General features: G+C 37.2%; 1 protein-coding gene across 12 annotated transcripts in view; it reads right to left on the bottom strand.

The window, feature by feature from the left end:
• LOC106085913 (uncharacterized) overlaps positions 1-20,467 on the bottom strand; it is an 81,006-nt gene that overhangs the window by 35,544 nt on the left and 24,995 nt on the right. The window contains exons 1-3 of one of the 12 annotated variants that reach the window (XM_013250395.2): positions 9,245-9,590; positions 411-669; positions 261-353 (exon numbers count right to left, since the gene is read on the bottom strand). The exons of 2 other annotated variants lie outside the window; for them this stretch is intronic. In XM_013250395.2, coding sequence (XP_013105849.1) covers positions 261-324 — 64 coding nt within the window. In that variant the 5' untranslated portion in view covers positions 325-353; positions 411-669; positions 9,245-9,590. Of the gene's footprint in view, positions 1-260; positions 670-9,196; positions 9,591-14,361; positions 14,674-20,467 lie in introns of those variants that run through there. 9 more of the 12 variants (XM_013250390.2, XM_013250389.2, XM_013250392.2 and 6 more) reach the window with 9 other exon arrangements.

Below are 20,467 nucleotides of genomic sequence, written 5' to 3'. Positions count from 1 at the left end.
GTGTGTAATTAACAATTAGAAGTGCTAAACCCCCAACTGACCTCCGCAGCGTAACAATGTGCGCAAACATTTATATCTCTAGCATGTCATTAGCCAAATTTATGCCTTGTACACGGGCTTTTGTACTTTTTATCGTAGAATGAAAAACAATTTACCGGCTTTTGGGGTGCACAAAAAACAATTATTTATCAACAAATACATGAGGGATTAAATATTTTAGGTGAGCGTTGGCATGTACACACAACAAGAAGAATACCTACTGTTCAGTTTTCGCACATGCGATGTGGTCAACTTCCCCTCCTTGTATCGCTTGATCAGCTCCATGATGGCATTCTTGCGGGTTTTATCGTCTTCTAACATTTGAGGCAGTTAATTTTATTCGTTTTTTAAAAATAATTTTGCGGTTATACCAAGTGCGTATTTTCTCAAATTGCTAGAAAATTGATGGTGCCATACATAAAACTACGTCGAGGATGGTGTTATCGGTTTTATGGTGTAGCTATGGTGTAAACGATTTTTTAGCTATTTTAAATATCACATTTGGCACTTTAAAAATTATGAGCTATCTTGTTGTGGAATTTGTTTGTTTTTTGATATGGAATTGAATTTTAATCTTTTGAAAAAGGCTGTGTTTTCACATGTTCACTCACGATATTCGACGATATCACACTGAAAATATTTTGCATATTTTTTAATGGAATTCAGTTGTTATTATCAATAAATTTGTGTTCTATATTTTCATATCAACTCAAGATTTTGTTAGTATTTCTATATTTTTAAAATGACAACCTAACACTATGAGCTTGACCTGGAGTCGACATTAAGTAGGAAATTCTTTAAAACTGAAAATTTAAATTCAATAGATACAAAAATATTTTAGTTAAAAACTTAAGGGGCTGTGAAAACGAGGGTGGTCCAAAGTTATCCTATAGTTGAAGTATAGAAAAATTACGTTCGAGAAGCAGAAACTTTATGAAACACTAGCTGACCCGGGCCCGCTCCCCTGCGCCTTCTTTTACTTTATATGGAACAACGGTTTCCTTGGAATATTTATTTTCGAAGATCTTTTAGTGAAATACCATACTACGAGAATAGTATATCGCTTGACTGAAAAATATCAGCATCGTGCTCTTATTTCAAATACCATTTATTCAAACCATATATTGTCATTGGTTTAGGGGAGTTTACACAATGAGGCATTCCCCAAACACATGGCCCAAAATAGGTAATCAAATTCGTTTTCTAATCTCAAATACCTTTCATTTGATCCACATATTGGCATGATCGAAAAATGTTTACCCTTTGGGGGGTGTTTTGGGGAAGGGGTGATGCCCTAAATACATGGTCCTACATTTGGATATCAAATTCGTATTCTACTCCCAAATAGCTTCATTTGACCGTTATATTGCGATGGTTAGTAAAAAATTGCTGTTTGTGGGGTATTTTAGGAAAGAAATATGGTCCCGAAAGTGGGTATCAATTCTTGCTCTACGCCCCAATACCTTTCATTTAAGCTCCACATTGATATGGTCGGTAAATATGCCCGATTTAGGGGTGTTTTGGTGATTGGGATGGTCCCCCAAACACTAAGCCCGGAGAATATATCAGCAACGTGATCTATTCTCATATATCTATATATCATTTATTTGAACCCCATATTGCCTCAAAATTGGATGTCAAATTCGTTTTCTAATCTCATTTAAACTCCTTACTGCAAAAGTCAGCAAATATGTCCGGTTTGGGGTATTGGTCCTAAAAACTATAAATATTTAGTTCCACTCTCTTCAAGACCCAAATTGTCTTGGTGAGCAAATACGTGCTATTTGGGGGTTGTAATGGTGGTGGGACGTCCCCCAGACAGCTGGTCCCTAATGTTGATATCAGATACGTGGTCTACTCCCAAATATCTTTGGTTTGAGCCCAATATTTCCATAGTCGGATAACATGACCGGCTTGGGGGGTGTTTTGGGGGATGGGCGGCCACTCAGTGAGTTGGCCTTGAAAATATATATCGGATTCGTGTATGTAGACGGGCCGTAGGCTCGAAATGGGGCCTGAATCCGAGGATAGTGCACTGACTCTACAGGAGCGTGATTAGACCAATACTTACTTGCGCCTCAGTAGTTTGGTGGATTATTACGCAGAAAAAGTCCAACATAAGGTCTTGGATTGACGGAACCTAGTATTGTCATCTGGAAGATCATGTTACACGGATGGATCAAAGCTGGAGGACAGAGTGGGCCTGGGGGTTTACATTGAGAACCCAGGGACTGAGTTCTGTTTTAGACTACCTGACCATAATACGGTCCTGCAGGCGGAGATCCGGGCAATCACGGAATGCGTGAAGCGGTGTCGTACTAACGAGAGGACGTCGAGTGTGAACATCTTTACCGACAGTAAAATTGCCATAAGGGCAATAACAACCAGGTCCGGAACTGTCTTGTAGTGTAAAAAGGAGATTAACGCCTTCTCTGAGAATGGCAAAATCCTATGAAATAAACAACTGTACCTCGACCGACGAAACCACACGAAATTGCTTACACTAAACGTGTGTTACTATTCGTTTTTCCTATGCCCGCGGTTGCGTGTTGTTACCCATCTGTGTGCTAGAGTATCACTCATACGCTCCGCTGGGTAGTGGCATATTATTATAACTCATACGCCTCAGATTCTTCATTCAAAATAATTTTCTCCACGGGTTAAGGAAGAAGGGGATGAAAAAAAAAAATACTGTCATTATTTTGGGGAGTCTACTATCAACATTTTTATGACTACATCGTAAACATTTGTTTCTAATGAATTGCATTTTTCATGCATTCAAAAAAGTTTGAAATTTTGTCACTTCATTGTAGCCTATGAGTTATGAATGAATTTTGCCCTGAAAAGTTTTTTCCACTCTTTCGATACATTTTTATGCTCGAAATCGAAGCAAATATTACTTTTGGATAATGAATAACATTGTTTGGTTCTATTTATATTTAATATGGCAGTAAAACGCCCATTTTGTTTATAAACAAAAATCTTAGATTGCTTGCACATTTTGACATTTTAATGGACTGTTGGCTCAGTTACATGAACACATCCCACTCCAAGCATTATTCCAGCTATTGCTATTGGAAAATAAAATAAAAATTTGAAACGTAAACAAAATTTTATTTTTAGTGCACTTGAATTTTCTCTGGCATCGATTCGTATCGAAATGGGCAAATATTTCACTTGAATTATTTTTGAACAAACAATAATAGCCTATGCGGAAAGCAGGTACTATAACAGTATACAACACACATTTATCACACAGATACTCAAATGCAATTGCTATAAGAGTGTAAAATTTAATAACGAAAAATTTTATCAGACATATTTAACAGAACCGTTATCTATAACATCTGTATATAGTCCACCGAGGCACAACATAAAATCCAAACAGTATGAAGAACTTATTAACGCACACAAACATAAGTTTATGATGGGAGGTGACTTCAATGCGAAGAATATCCAGTGGGGCTCTAGACTAACTACGCCTAAGGGCAAAGAACTCTACCGTGCACTGCAGCATACGGGTTGTGCAGTAATTTCAACTGGCAAACCTACTTATTGGCCCACAGATATCTCGAAAATTCCTGACGTGATCGATTTTTTTGTAACTAGAAAAATCGAACGAACCAAACTTATAATAGAAGAAGGTCATGAACTAAGTTCTGATCACTCTCCGATTTATCTGACGTATTCGAGCCAACCTAATGTTAAACAATCCTGCGCCGTCTTAACTAATAAGTATACAGACTGGGACTATTTTAAACATCTCATTACGAACTCAGTTAAGCATTCACCCATTAATAGCAAGGAAGACATCGAAGAAGAAGTAGACGTTTTCACAAAAATAATTCAATTAGCTGCTTGGAATAGTACACCGAAGGTAATTATCCCCCAAGGTGCAACGGCATACCCCCAATATATTTTAAATAAAATAAAAGAGAAAAGAAAATTAAGGAAAAAATGGCAAATAACACGATCGCCACGGGACAAAAGAAGGTTAAACTGTGCTACAAAAAACCTGAGCAGATTGACAAAAAAACACAACAATCAAACCTTTCACAATTACTTGGCAAATTTAAATCCAACCATCTATTCTAATTACTCCCTATGGAAAGCTGCAAAGAATAAACATAGACCAACACAACAAAAAGTTGCAATCTTAAATCATAACGGCCAATGGGCAAAAAGCGATATCGAAAAAGCAAATACATTCGCCCACGTTTTAAGATCTACCTTTTCAAATCCGTCACCAATAATTACCAACAATAACAATAATTCTTATCGAGATACTTCCTTTGAACCATTTGAAAAAATTACAATTAAAGAAGTATGGAATGCAGTGCAACAATTAAAAAACAAAAAGTCTGGAGGATTCGATCTTATAAAAGGAGATGTCTTAAAACAATTACCTTACCATGGCTTTGTTAGATTAACGACTATTATGAATGCTGTTTTAACACATAAATACATACCAACCTGTTGGAAAGTTGCCGAAATAGTGATGATACAAAAGCAAGGGAAAAATCCGCATGACCCCAAATCATACAGACCAATATCTCTTCTTCCGGTAATTGGAAAACTTTTCGAAAAGCTTTTCTGCAAAAGGCTGGAGTCAATTGTCTCGACAAGGCATATAATACCCAATCACCAATTTGGATTCCGAAAGAAGCACTCTACTATTGAACAGGTTCACAGAGTTACCGATACCATTGAAAAGGCATTCGAAAATAAGAAGGTTTGTTCAGCTGTATTTTTAGATATCTCTCAAGCGTTTGACGGCGTCTGGCATAATGGACTTATAAACAAACTCAGAATGCTGCTTCCTGAAAATTATAGCGATATCCTCACATCGTATCTGAGAGATCGATACTACAGGGTACGGTACGAAAATGAATATTCCGAACTGCACCCCATACTCTCAGGAGTCCCACAGGGCAGTATCCTAGGCCCTATTTTATATCTTATCTATACTTATGATATGCCTCTAAACGAAAACTGTTTCATAGGAACTTTTGCTGATGATACGGTCTTGATGTCTTCAGGTTCAAGCTCAAAAGAATCAATAACTTGCTTGCAATCTGCCTTAAACAATATATCTAATTGGACCAAAGAGTGGGGACTAAAACTAAATAGTAATAAATCAGTTCACGTGGATTTTTCCAAGGTACACACTAGAAATACACCATTATACTTAAACTCTGAGCAAATACCAGTAGCAAACTCCGCAAAGTACTTAGGATTTACCCTAGATTCAAAGTTAACATGGAAAGATCATATTAATAAAAAGAGGGATGAGCTAGATATAAAATACCGTAACTTAAGCTGGCTAATTGGAAGAAACTCAGTCTTATCAACGGACAACAAACTTCTGATCTACAAACAGACGCTAAAACCTCTGTGGCAATATGGCATACAACTTTGGGGATGTGCTTCAAACAGTAATATAGAAAAAATACAAAGGTTCCAAAATAAAGCAATGAGATCAGCTGTCAATGCACCATGGTTTGTCCGAAATAGTGACTTACATCGAGATCTTAAAATGAAAACTGTAAAAGAGGAAATCTCTAACCATGCTCAGAAACATGCAATGCGGCTCCAGCAACATACTAACCCTGAGGCCCTAAAGCTGCTCGATTATTCTAATCAATTCAGAAGACTGCAACGATTCAAACCCCATGATTTGTTAACACGCTTCACAGGATAGAAGATAGATAGCATATTACGTAATAGAAATAAATTATCTTAATTCAAATATTTTGTATTAGGTTAATCTAATTACCCAATTATTTTTTAGTACGTCTGCATCAAAACTACTAGTTAGTCACTTTGTAATTAGAGACTAGTTGTAGTATTACTTTAAGCATGATACCTATTCAATAAATTTGCTTAAAAAAAAAAAAAAAAAAAAAAAAAAAAAAAAAAATATTTAACAGAACCATTGAAGAGTTTTTATCTTAAAACTCTTACTTTTTGTACCACACCACTACTGTGGTACAGGGTATTCGGACTTAGTGAACTAGTTTGCAACACCCAAAGAATCACTTTCTGATTCGATTTAGCTATGTCCGTCTGTCTGTCTGTCCGTCTGTTCATGTTAATTTGCGTACAAACTGCAGGTCGCAATTTTCATCCGATCGTATGGGCGTGTTTTTTGGCCTAGAGACAAAGCCTATTGAAATTGAAAAAAATCTGTTCAGATTTGGATATAGCTCCCATATATATATTTGTCCGATTTGCAGTAATACTTCAATAAAATGGTCATTTATTAACCGATTTTCTCGAAACTTGGCAGGAAGGATTTTCTTATTTTCTCAGTTCAAATTTGGATATAGCTCCCATATATGTTCGTCCGATATGCAGTAATAACGCTCTAAAATGGTCATTTGATACCCGATTCTCTGGAAATATGGCAGGAAGAATTTTCTAATGACTCTCGACTACTGGTGAATTTCATGGAAATTGGTTCATATTTAGATATAGCTGTCATATATATATATATATATATATGTATATATATATATATATATATATATATATATATATATATATATATATATATATATATATATATATATATATATATATATATATATATATATATATATATATATATATATATATATATATATATATATATATATATATATATATATATATTTCGTCCTATTTTCACTCCTAGAGCCACTGTAAGCGTATTTATTGACCAATCTTCCCAAAATTTTGTACAACGCTTTCCTCGTTTTTTAGTGCTTTTGGAGCATCGTGCCCTGGTAACATATATGGATGTCAGATTCTTTTTTCTCATAAAAAATTTCAATTTATCCATGGAAATTGAAGGCTATAGAGTCTTACATTAATCACACAAAAGAAAATTTTGCATAAAAGAACTTTCATGATAAATTCTTGCATATCTTTCATATATGGAGTGTTCATCAGAAATATTGTTGTATTACAAACCACGAGTATTATGAGCTACACACCGACATTAATAAACGAATATGCTAATACAATACCTAGGTCGTAAAAACGTGCTTAGTTCGGCCGCACCGAATCTCATATACCCTCGGATCGCATTTGTCAAGTTCTTTGTCCGGTATATCCTTATATTTTGATATTGAAACTATATCAGATTATGGACCGACTCGGGCCATACATAGTTTGAATAATGGAGACTATATTAGAAGTCAGTGTGCAAAATTTCAACCTAATAGGACACAAATTGCACACTATAGGGTCTCAAGAAGTAAAATTGGAAGATCGGTTTATATGGGAGCTTTAACAGGTTATGAATCGATTCAGCCCATATTTGGCACGTATGTTGAAAATCAAAGAAAAAGTCGTTGTATAAAATGTCAATCAAATTGCGCCCTCTAGATGCTCTAGAGAGGGAGCTTCGTCAATTAAGGAACCGATTTACACCATATTTGACACGATTAACACCAAAAGGAAAAAAGGATAATGGATAAGAATTGCTTTGCTATTGGAGCTATATCAGGTTATTGACCAATTTGGGCCATACTTGGTTTTGGATGATAAACATAGTGGAGTCAGTCCGCAAAATTTCAACCAAATGCTCAAGAAGAATGATCGGGAGATCGGTTTATGGGACCTATCAGGATATGAACCGACTTAGACCATACATAGCACAGTTGTTGGAAGTTATAACAAAACACCTCATGCTAAATTTAAAATAGGATGAGAAATGCCCCTCTATTGGCTTAAAAAGTCAAGATCCCAGATCGGTTTATATGGCAGCTATATCAAAACATGGACCGATTTCAACCATACTTAGCACAGTTATTGAAAGTCATAACAAAAAACTTTCTGCAAAATTTCGGCCAAATCGAATAAGAATTGTTCCTCTAGTGGCTCAAGAAATCAAGAACTGAGATCGGTTTATATGGCAGCTATATCAAAACATAGACCGATTTGGCCCATTTACAATCACAAACGACCTACACTAATAAGAAGTATTTGTGCAAAATTTAAAGCGGCTAGCTTTACTCATTCGAAAGTTAGCGTGCTTTCGACAGACGGACGGACGGACATGGCTAGATCGACTTAAAATCTCATGACGATCAAGAATGTATATACTTTATGGGGTCTTAGACGCATATTTCGAGGTGTTACAAACGGAATGACGAAATTAGTATACCCTCCATCCTATGGTGGAGGGTATAACAAACAGCAATAATGTGTGCTCGAAAGTTAGCGTGCTTTCGACAGACGGACGGACGGACATGGCTAGATCGACTTAAAATCTCATGACGATCAAGAATGTATATACTTTATGGGGTCTTAGACGCATATTTCGAGGTGTTACAAACGGAATGACGAAATTAGTATACCCCCCATCCTATGGTGGAGGGTATAACAAACAGCAATAATGTGTGCTCTTACAACAGAAATCGGCTGAAGATGAGATATCAGGAATTTTTTGTTTAAACATCGAACATATCAAAAGTAGCTTAAAATGTTACACGCCATTCGGACTCCCTTATCATTGAGCTTAAACTTTTAACGGACAGCACTCATTGATATGTTAGAAGTTCGCCCCTTTGCCTTATTGGAATGTTCATGGGTAAATTTTGCATTTGCACGCTGGTTAATCGATAGGAACGGTAGGGACTTAAAAGGTCTATGTGGGTGTGATTGTAGACTGTCATTAAAACCTCTAAACCTTACTTATGCTAGCGGCATTCAACTAATCTTGTATGTATTAGGATAAAAGGAACATTTGACTAAACATTTTTTGTTATTAACTTCTCATACTTTAGTAATTTAAAACAAAATTAACCCTATTTCAAGTAAGCTCAGAAAATGAAGAACCATTGAGCATCAAAAGGTAACAAAAGAAAGTTCGGCTGCAATCTAACCTCATCTAGCATTTTCTGGCCAAAGCATTCATATATTCTAATAGCAGCCGAAATTGATTTCGGTTCAAGTTTAAATATGTGATGTTTAAACATCAAATATTCCACATCAGTGTTAAAAAATATGAAAGATTCCTGGGCCCTAAACAATAGACAAAGTACAACCCATTGTCGGTCTGGGCCGAATACCACATTCATTAGCAACATTTTTTGGTATCCCACCGAGCAATTAAATTATATCTTTTTTGTTAAATGGCTATTGTTTTTTCTATAGATTGTTTTTTTACGTTGGTGTTAATAATCTCAATCAACATCTCAATTGTGTTTCAATTCACCATGAACTATGCGTAGATATTTTGTTCTAACAATGGTTTTTTTCTTTTCACAAAACTAAATTCCATTTTAACTTTTCAAACACAGCTTTCAGCTTTTCTTGTGATTTCTTTCTTTTTTTTTGTTACAAATTTATTTCAATTTATTTAATGCAATAGAAATGAAATCTGATGTGTATTGCAATCGGCTGGCTGTTAGGCGATTAATTAATTCAAATATGCGCGCCAACCGGTCGTTGAGAGAAATTGGAACTGAAAGAAAACACCGCAGCCGCAATCGGCAATAGAGAATAACCGTTACGACGATAACGCACAACCAATGCTTGGATCCGTCGAACTGGAACTGAAAGCAACCAAGCTTTCAAGATGCCAAACACTCGAGCAATCATCAGTGTACCGTCAACATGCATGAGTGCGCACACACACGCACACATATGCACGACCACTAATAGCGGCAGGCAGTCCCAAGTTTGTTTATCAAATTCGGATAAAAACAACAATTAAAAGAGAGATAAAAAGAACACAAAAACCCAATACCATCACAATTGGCTGCTCTATCAACATTTTTATTGAGAAAGTTGACTGGTCGCTTGTTTGCAACAAACGCATAAATAGTGGCGCTCCCCACGAGGTGTTTATTGTTGTTGGTGTTGTTTCAAACAAACCGTTTGGGTGTACTCTTGGGGGTCACGCTATAAGGTAAACAAATTGCTATTGAATTGAAGCGCCAACATGTTGGGGGCCCCAACATTTATGTTGTTGGAGCTCTCTTTCTCTCTCTTTTTACTATGTCAATCTCTTGTCGCTCCCTTCTGTTGTGGATGGGTGGCAACAATGGCGTCATTCTCAAGTTATTTAATACTCGTACTTGGTTTTTGCTTTGCCACTAAAGTTGGTTTATATTTGTGTCGATCAGAGACAGAGCTTTATTGCTTGCTAACACGCATTTTCCCAAATTCAGCATGAGGCACAGTGGAACCACTGCAGTAAAAGGATATTGCAAAATGAGCTCATATCATTCGTTATATATTGAAATAGCACCAGAGATTTAAATTATGGTAAGAAACAAATTTTGTTAGGTCGTTTTTTCAATGCCTTTTTATCCACTACACAAACCTTTAACATTTTTGATAGAGCAAACACAAGAACCCTCGCTTTATTAACCATCGAAATCGTTAATTACTCTGGACACTACAAAATATTTTGTTGTAGTTTTCGATGCAAATTTGTTTGTCTTTTGCTGAAACAAACAACGAACGCCTAAATATACAACAAATGCTTCAAATGTTGTGTACATGTTTTAGAATTTTGACTTGTTTGATTCAGAAGTTAAAAACTTTTAATTTAATATCAGCCGACTTATTTCTCTGGTTCTACGGTTATTCGACATGGGTGCGTATGTATACTATTTAATAATTATGTTCACATACGACATACGTCATACGCCATGTTGGTCCCTCATGTTCCACAGCAAAATATTAAAATTGTTTTGCAAGTCAAGCCAAGTATGCAGCTCCCTCTTGACGATTATTAAAGCCTTTGCTACATGGTACAATAATATAAATGTTTGGCAATTTCAGACGTATATTTCTTGTTTAAAGCCTAGTACTTATTTTCCCAGAAAAACGCTATTAAATTATTGCGAAATACGACGGACTCTTCTTTAGCAGAACACAAAAAAAAGTCAAACAACAACACACAACAAAGGCAACAGCATTGAAATAGAGTTAATTCGGCGTATTTCATGATTATTTACATTACATTTGCAATTAAAATTGTGCGAAATTTATCCTGATGCAGCGACATGTCGCTATTATATTGCTCATAAAACTCAGTACCATCTGTACGAAATGTGTTCGCATTCTTTTCGTCTCCATTTTTTTATAGTGCGTTTTGACTGTTGTTCGTGAGAAAAGTTGAAGTCAGTACTAGGCGTAAAGCATAAATATGATTATGATATTAAGAGCGATCCGAAAATGGAATATATAGACTTGAATCTGTACCTAGTTGCAGCAAAGGTTCGCACCCGTTTGAGTATGGCGAGAAAAGTACGATCTGACACTGCACGGAAGCTGGATATTGAAAAGATAAAAACGCGACAAATGGTAACGGCATACTCCACTCGACTAACCCAACTGCCTTATAAAAGCGCTGCTTGTCCCGATGATATAACGACGCAGTGGCAATCCATTAACCAGTCCATGGAAAATGTCGCGAAATCCGTACTTGGGTACCAGAAGACTCCCCCAAATAACCCAGTTGACTAACCCAACTGCTTGATGAAAGCAGTGCTTGTTCCAATGATATAACGACGCAGTGGAAATTCATTGCCCATTCCATGAAAAATGCTCGAAATCCGTACTTGAGTACCAGAAACCTCCCCCAATAAACTAATGGTACTACCAGGAATGTCAAAGAGCTACTGAAGCCAGGGGTATAGGGCAACTTTACAGTTAGTAGCAACGCGCCATGCGAAGGAGTGGGATCAAGAGAAAACGAGAGAGGAGAAACGTCTATTCCACAGAAAGGAAATAGGAAAACGTGAGTGAGAGCGAATTGAGATGTATAGGAGTCAGAATGAAGTCCCGAAATGTTATCAAAGAATCAAACCGATGGCTTTAGTCTCCCAGCTGCTAGTGTCCAACGATGGCGGCGAAAAGCATACAGCAGAACCAATCCCTGGTGATGGTATAGAATGTTTGCCTCCTAATCGGAATAAGGTTGAAGTAGCAGTGACCTGGCCTAAGAACAACAAGGTAGCGGGAGCCGATGGGTTGCCGAGGGGTTGAACTATTTAAGACCTGAGGCGACACGCTGATTTGACGTATTCATCAGCTTGTCTGTGCAATCTGTCTAGAAGAACGCATACCCGTTGACTGAACCTCAGCATACTATGTCCCATACACAAGAAAGGAGACAAGACCAAAATATGCCAACTACAGGAGAATATGTCTCCCACCCAAAGCATACAAGATACTTTCAAGCGTACTGTATGAATGATTGAAACCTAAAGTCAACGAGATAATAGGACCCTATCAATGCGGCTTTAGACCTGTTAAATCCACCCTGGACCAGATATTCACACTGCGCCAAATCCTGGAAAATACCCGACAAAGATAAATCAACACCTACCATCTCTTTGTTGAATACAAAGCCGCTTTCGATATCCCAATACGTTCAAAGGTATTTCTAGTCATGTCTGGTATCCCTGCAATATTAATAAGACTCTGCAGGACTCCTGTAAACCCGAGCAGATAAAGGAAATGAAGAAATTTGAGACCCACAACTTCAAAATAGTCAGCAACTTTCGGCATCTCTGGAACCGAAACAAATGCCACCAGTTTTGAATTAAATCGAAGGCTAGCTGATATCACTTTGGATTGAGCAAGCAATTGAGGAGCAAATCCACCTCTCGACAGACAAAAATTACACTATACATGACACTGATACTACCTGTGCAGTTGTTTGGCTCCGAGAATGGGGACTTGCGAAAGCAGTTAAGGCGGTACTTGCAGTGCTTGAGAGAAAATCCTTCATAAAATGTAGGAAACTACGAGCTGTATGAGCTGCATGGCAGCGAAAGCATAGGTTTAGGTCTTGTCGTCAGAATGGACAAAGGAGCTCCAGCAAAGAAGTTTTTTTAAGGCGTCCACAATATAACACGCGAAAAGGGAAAACCTAAACTTAGATGGAGTGAACAAATGGAGTGAGACATCCCGAAACTGGGTGCCAGAGATTGAAGAAGCTGAGAAGATCGAGACGCTTGGAAATCTATTCTACCTTCGGTTAGTGGAATACATTTTCGGTAGTGGCCAATTAAAATAAATTTCCCATGAACATTCCACTAAGATACAGGGGATACTTCTCTCATATCAATGAGTACAGTGTCTTTGAAAATGGTCTCCTTTTTTATGCCAAGTCCGAACAGCGTGCCGCATTGCGACACTACTTTGTAGAGAAGTTTTAATATGGCAGGATACCTCACAAATGTTCACGCCGGGATTTGAACCCAGGCATTCGGCGTCATAGGCGGACATGCTAACCTCTGGCCTCCAATAGCCAATTAAAGTAATGTAAGATATTTTGTCTGATGTTTTTTTTTTTTTTAATCGTTCAAAGATTATAAAATTAAATAAGAAAAAAATACTCCATATACCCTTCAAATTACGAAATAGGCTGTGATAAACAAGTTGTTGTAAAATTTGTGAAACTTTTAGACTACAATCAACTTTTTTACCATTCGAAAACCGCAAAAAATGTTTACTTTTGACAAAAAAATACAGCTGTCCCGTTTTCAACACATTTTCAGCCGTTTCAACAAAAAGTTTCAGACCATCCCTGGTCGTCAGACCATTCATACTCTCTAGAGTCTCAATATAATCGCCTATGTCGGTTTACTCTAAAGAAATATAATAGGGAGATCAGTTTATGCGGGCCTTTACCATAACGTGGACCGCTAAAATCAACTTTCAATACCAAATATCATGATTTTTTTGGGTCCGCCTGACATTTGGCCCCTAATTTTTAAATCAAATTCGTAGTTTACTCTAAAATAGCTTTCATTTAAAACTTAGAGTGCACCAAACGATCAATATGCCAATTGGGACATATCGGGGGAAAATTTTAAAATCTAATTAGTGTCTTTGGATTACTATTAGAGTACAAACAAAAATTTGCTTAAAACTCAAAACGTCTCTTAGGGGTTTGCTCTACTGATCTTATACAGTCATACTAACATGGAATTTACCATCCCCCGACCCAGAACCTGAATTTGTTCTACAGTGTAATTTATCTATTTTTGCTTATTCGATTCACTGTGCTATACAAATAGTTACATTGTGCTGAGGTTTTTTGTTTTTGAATCTATAGTTTATGACTTCTACTTTTTTGAGTACATTGTGTGGCTTGCTCTTTGTGTTGGCATATTGGCGTCTTCCTTCTTTAATGTCAGCGATAAATACACATCTCTAAGTTACCGTTGCTTTAAGTAGTTATGTATTTATACTGACACACACACACGCACACTCTAGGGTGCACACCAAATATATCCATTTGAAGAACCGTAATGGCAATTACCAACATATGGTCGGTTGGTCTGTCGGGGGTCGCCATGTACTTACCCATTGGCGTTTTTCATTTTTTCCGTCATCATCATGCGAAAAGTTTTCCCAAGAAACACCTTGAATTCCAAAATGATTCCTCCCCTTGGCCGTGATTGTGTGGTGCTTGCCCGATGTTCTTGCATGGGGCTATTTTGATTTGTTCTCTTTTGAATGTAGTTCACACTGCTGCTACTATTGTTGGCCTTAAACGTTTTATGGTTGAATGGCAATAACGATTACGTTTGGATTCGTATCAACGATGACCTTGCCGGCGAAAGTCATATAGGTGAAGTTAATTAGTTTGGTGGTAGGGCAACCTTGTTAATATTCCTAACACAACTACATTGAAAGCGGAAGAAACAAAGTGCTGCACTTTTGATACAGATGACAAAATTCACTGAAACAAGTATCTGTTCAGTGCTGCCAATTATGTTTTTTTTTTTTTTTTGTTTTGGTACCGTTCATATAAGTATGGTATATTCCATAGAAAATTTAAATATCAAATCAATGAGGGCAAACCGAGTAGAATAATTTTTAAATATTTATTATTTACGATGTCTATCGTCCAGTTTCCGGGTTGGCGCTAGATAGATATATATTCCCATATGATAATAACAGGCACATTGTGAACGAATTGGGCTATTATAGGGCTGACACAATTTAATTCTATAAAGTGTTTGTGGTTTTTTCTCCTTGATTAGCACAGACAGTCATTTTACGGCGATTTAAATGCGTATGGGTAAAAAACAATTGAAATAAGAAAATTAAAAAAAAAATGTTGTCAGAGTAAGATGAGAAATACGTAGGGAATTGTAGAGCAGATGACCCTGCGTGACACAAACTGCGGTTGTGGTCTACCACTTTGCTTTCGCTGGATAGAACAGACGCATCAGTCTTTCTTTCCGCCACGGCAGGTCACCGTTTGATCAGTAAATATGCAGACAAACTGAAGGTTGCCTGTAACGACTTCTGCAGAAGCTGTGAGGATGTCGAGGAAGAAGAGTCCATAGAACATCTGTTGCCACTTAGGTTACCATTTCTTTGAGAACTTGTCTTATTAAGCAGATGTGAACATTCGCAAGTTGTAGGGCTTTTTAATGCGATCTGGATGGTTCAACTGTAGGAACTTCTCCGTTTCCTGTGTTATCACAATGGACAAAAACGTCTAAAGCCGCTATTACACGGCATGTAGTTGTCTTATGATATGTCACTTTTTGTATTCACATGCAATTTGAATTTTTTGTCAAAATTGTCAATTTACATACGATTTATCATTTTTGCTATCACACCTGTATGTTATTTTCGTATGACAAAATATAAAAATCTGAGCAAATTGGATATTTAATGCGTAAAAATGTTTAAAGTTTTGAGAAAGGTGGTTAAATCATATTTTGTGAAATCAATTTAATTGGGGGTTGCTTTTAATGGACTGAAAAAAAACAGTTGGGGCCGAATTACCGCATAAGCGAACGAGTAAAATTGTTCGCACATTTTTGTTTGGGCATTAACGCATTCGCTAACGGGTGCATAATCCAGTATCAGCTGTTCGAAATCCACTCGTGAGCTACGGAGCAATCGAATAGAATTGTTACTTGAAATAGTTTAACGAAAGATAAAATGTGAGTAGTTGAGTGTAATTATTATATTAAAAAAGTAAATAAACACTTTTTTCATCAAATCGTTAAATCAGGGACAACATGTTGGAAGCTGCTTTAGACCCGTGGGCAAGCAAATATTTCGGTCGTATACCATGGACGTACCAACAAGACAATCGAATAGAATTGTTACTTGAAATAAATAGTTACAACAAAAGTTAAAATGTGAGTATTTGAGTGTAATTAGGTTATTAAAAAAGTAAATAAACATTTTTTTCGTCAAATCTGGGAAAACATTTTGAAAGCTACTTTGGACTCGTGGGCAAGCAAATATCTCGGTCGTATACCATAGACGTGTCACATAACGCACGTGTAAACCAAGAATGGCTAAAAAATCATGTTCCACAATTTATTTGGTCCGCAATTCTTGTCCAATTCGCCAGATGCCAATGCGACGGATTTTTGGGCCACCATTGAGTGTAAGGTAAAGACTAAAATATATGCCCATATAGATGAGTTGAAGAAATCCATTGTAAAGGAATGGGCCAAAATACCGGCAAATTATATTCGTGCAGCTTGCATTTCGTTTCTGTAACGACTAGTCATATCGAGCAAAAGTAAATGGTTTAAAAATGTTGGTTATTTTCACATATTTTTGTAAAATATTTGTATGCTAAAAATGTGATCATGTGAATTGGAAACACTTTTTGTCAGCTACACGGGCACGCGTCTTCTTTTACTTTATTTGAAACAAAATTATCCTTCGAATATTTATTTTCGACAAATAAAGAGCTTTTAGTGAAATAGCATGGTACGAAAATAATATATGTGTATCGCAAAAGCATAACAATTTAAATGCCTTTATCTGTATTCCATATGATCTTTACTGCTCCATGAATTCGTTCGCAGGGTTTAGAATCATTAACGTTTGGGTGTTAAATATACTCCATTATTAAAAGTTTTTATTTCAGGTCGATATTGTCATGATGTATGATTTAGGAGTGTTTTCGGGGGTGAGGTGGTCCCTTAGACTCTTGGCCTTGAAAAAATATCAGCATTGCGTTCTTCTCTCAAATAACATTTATTTAAACCCCATATTGCCATTGGTTTAAGGGGAGTTTATGGGATGAGGTGTCCTCAAACATTTGACCCCAAAATTTGTAATCTTTGGGCGTGTTTTGGGAAAGGGGCGGTGCCCCAAAAACATGGTCCCAAATTTGGATATCAGATTCGTATTCTACTCCCAAATACCTTTATTTGAGCCCCATATTGCGATGGTCAGTAAATAATTGTTATTTGTGGGGTGTTTTAGGGAAGGGGTAGCCACCCAAAACCTTTTATTTGAGCCCCACATTGACGTGGTTGGTAAATATACCCGAAAATATATCAGCATCATGCTCTACTCTCAAATATCAAAGACAGTCCGGTTTATGTTATAGGCCCTAACAACTATCAATATCGAGATCCACGCCCTTTAAGACCCAAAATTGGTGAGCAAATACGTCCTATTTGGGCGTTGTTATGGCGGTTGGACGTCCCCTAGATCATTGGCCCCAAATGTTGATATCAGATTCGTGGTCTACTCCCAAATACCTTTTATTTGAGCCCCATATTTTCATAGTCAGCAAACATGACCGGTTTAGGGGGTGTTTTGGGGGATGGGGTGGCAGTTCAGTGACTTGGCCCTGAAAATATATATCAGATTTGTGTTCCCCCATATTGGAATGGTCAGCAAATACGTCCTATATGGGTAGTGTTATGGGGGTGGGGTGGCTCCACACTCACATGGTCCCACTATCAATATCGAGATCCACGCCCTTTAAGACCCAAAATTGGTGAGCAAATACGTCCTATTTGGGCGTTGTTATGGCGGTGGGACGTCCCCTAGATCATTGGCCCCAAATGTTGATATCAGATTCGTGGTCTACTCCCAAATACCTTTTATTTGAGCCCCATATTTTCATAGTCAGCAGACATGACCGGTTTAGGGGGTGTTTTGGGGGATGGGGTGGCAGTTCAGTGACTTGGCCCTGAAAATATATATCAGATTTGTTTTCCCCCATATTGGAATGGTCAGCAAATACGTCCTATATGGGTAGTGTTATGGGGGTGGGGTGGCTCCACACTCACATGGTCCCACATTTGGATATCAGATTCGTATTCTACATTTGAATACGTTTTATTTGAGCCCCATATTGCCATGATCAATAAATAAATCCTGTTTGGGGGGTGTTTTGCGGAAGAGGTGCAAATCAAAATCTTGGTCCCACATTTGGATACCAAATTCGTATTCTTCTCGCAAATACCTTTCATTTGAGTCCCATATTGCCAAGGTCGGTAAATATGTCTAATTTAGGGGTGTTTTGGGGGTTGGGGTGGTCCCCAAAACACTTTGTCCGACAATTGGATATCAGATATTTCACTGAAATCGGATGAAAAATGCTCCTTTTATAGGCTCATTACACTACATCGGGAGTTCGGTCTATATGGCAGCTATATCCAAATATGGTCCGATCTGGACCACATTTGACAGTGATGGGTAGGGGGCTACCAGAAAACACTGTGCCAAATTTCTTCGAAATCCGGTAATAAATAGCTCTATTATGGCCTCAATACCGTACATCGGGAGATCGGGCGGTCGGTCTAAGGGCAGCTATATCCAAATATAGTGCGATCTGAACCACACTTTACAGAAATGCGTAGGGGGTCTACTAGAAATCACTGTACCAAATTTTATCGAAATCGGATGAAAAATTACCAATTTATTGCCTCAAGACTTTAAGTCTGGAGATCGGTCTATATAGCGGCTATATATAACTAATATCCGATTTTATGAGATCAGAAGATCAGGTTTATATACATCAAAAATTGTTTGGATAATATTTTTATGTCCAAGATATCGGCAAAATTATAAATACCCAAAGAAGGTATTTATTGGGTATTTACCCTATAAATACAAGTGTTGGGTATTTACCCGGTAGAAACCCATCTCTATGCATTCGTGTATTTGTGTTGTTTTGTTTTGCCACAAACACAAGTTCAAATCAACTCTGATGCCAAAAATAATCGGTGGCTATTTGAAAAATTTCGATACGACAAATTTCGAGTGCGGTAATACATCCATTCCATACGTGACGAAATCTCATTTAATAAAAAGCGTACTTGATCACGTTTGTGGAAATTTGATCCCTGATTTCTTTGTTTTTTTTTCAAAAGGAAAAAACACGCTCTAAACAAAAAAATTACTCGTGCTATTTTGAAAAGTGATTTTTATATGTTATGGTGATTTCGATTGTGAAAAAAAGTGCAGCATTTTTTCGACATGTTGCACTGAGATCGAAATTTTGTGTTCGATTCTCCAAAAAAGTGTAACCCCACCACCGGGTAAATGTTCGTTTGTAATGGTGTTGCCCACTGAAAGTGAAAAAATGCTGCATTTTCTACACCGTGGCTAGGCTAGGATGGAGAATGCCGCACTTTAAATCAGCTGCTATCATCTCATGTGCATGCCACCGTTCAAGCTAATTTTGGTTGAAAAGAAGAAGAAGAAAACAATTTGTAGAATGTTTGGCAAAATATTAAAAAGAAATACATAAAAAAAGGAAAAAGTAATCGCGTTTTATTTAGCTAACAGCATATTAGATGCATTGCTAAATTTTACAGCATTATTTGGTTGAAATTACAATATACGGGCATATTAACATGTTCGATTGAAAATGTAAAAAGTGTAAAACTATGAGAGGGATAAGGCAGCATTCCCAAAATGTTGTCCCGTATAAGTGCAACATTAGTGTAACATTTTTTTTCAGAATCGAAATCACCATTAGTTTCATTTGTATCACACGACATGTACAACTCTACATGTGCTAAATTTTACATGTCATATGATACCTACATACCGTGTAATAGAGCCTTAAGTGAGTGAAATGGCAGACTGACACTTAGACCTTACCTAACCTAGGTGAAAAATAGGGCAATTTGATTTTCATAAGCAGATAATGAGCAGCAGTTCAAAAAGACCGGGTTTAAAATCACCCTAGGCACGCTTTGAGTTTTTTAAAGTGTTTGCCAACTTTTGCATCCCAAGTAGGCAAACCCTATTCGGGTTCTTAATATATAAAAAAATCCTTCCAGAAAATTGCCAATCGGGATCCAGGTTTTGGTCTAATATTTCGATTTCAACTAGGAATGGTAGCGGCCGTTTTCTCAACCCCAACACCATATATTCTTCATTATGTTTGGTGGACTACTATGGAGAAAAACTGCAACGTTAGGATAATACAACGAAGGCACTGCAGACTATTGTAGATACCCTACCTATAGAAATACATGTTAAGTTTGAGGCAGCAACTGCGGCTATGAGACTTAAAGCACTAAGAGAATGGATAGAGGATAGGAGCGGCTCATATAATCGGGGGTATAATGGAGGCAAGAAATGCAAATTTTAACATGAACATTCCATAAGGAACAGGGACAAACTTCTCACATATCAATGAGTGCTGTCCGGCCCAAGTTTAAGCTCAATGATA

This window comes from Stomoxys calcitrans, chromosome 2 (genome assembly GCF_963082655.1).
Source record: "Stomoxys calcitrans chromosome 2, idStoCalc2.1, whole genome shotgun sequence".
Taxonomy (NCBI): Eukaryota; Metazoa; Arthropoda; class Insecta; order Diptera; family Muscidae; genus Stomoxys; species Stomoxys calcitrans.
The sequence above is the reverse complement of the archived record's forward strand: the minus strand, read 5'-3'. Positions and strand labels throughout refer to the sequence as shown.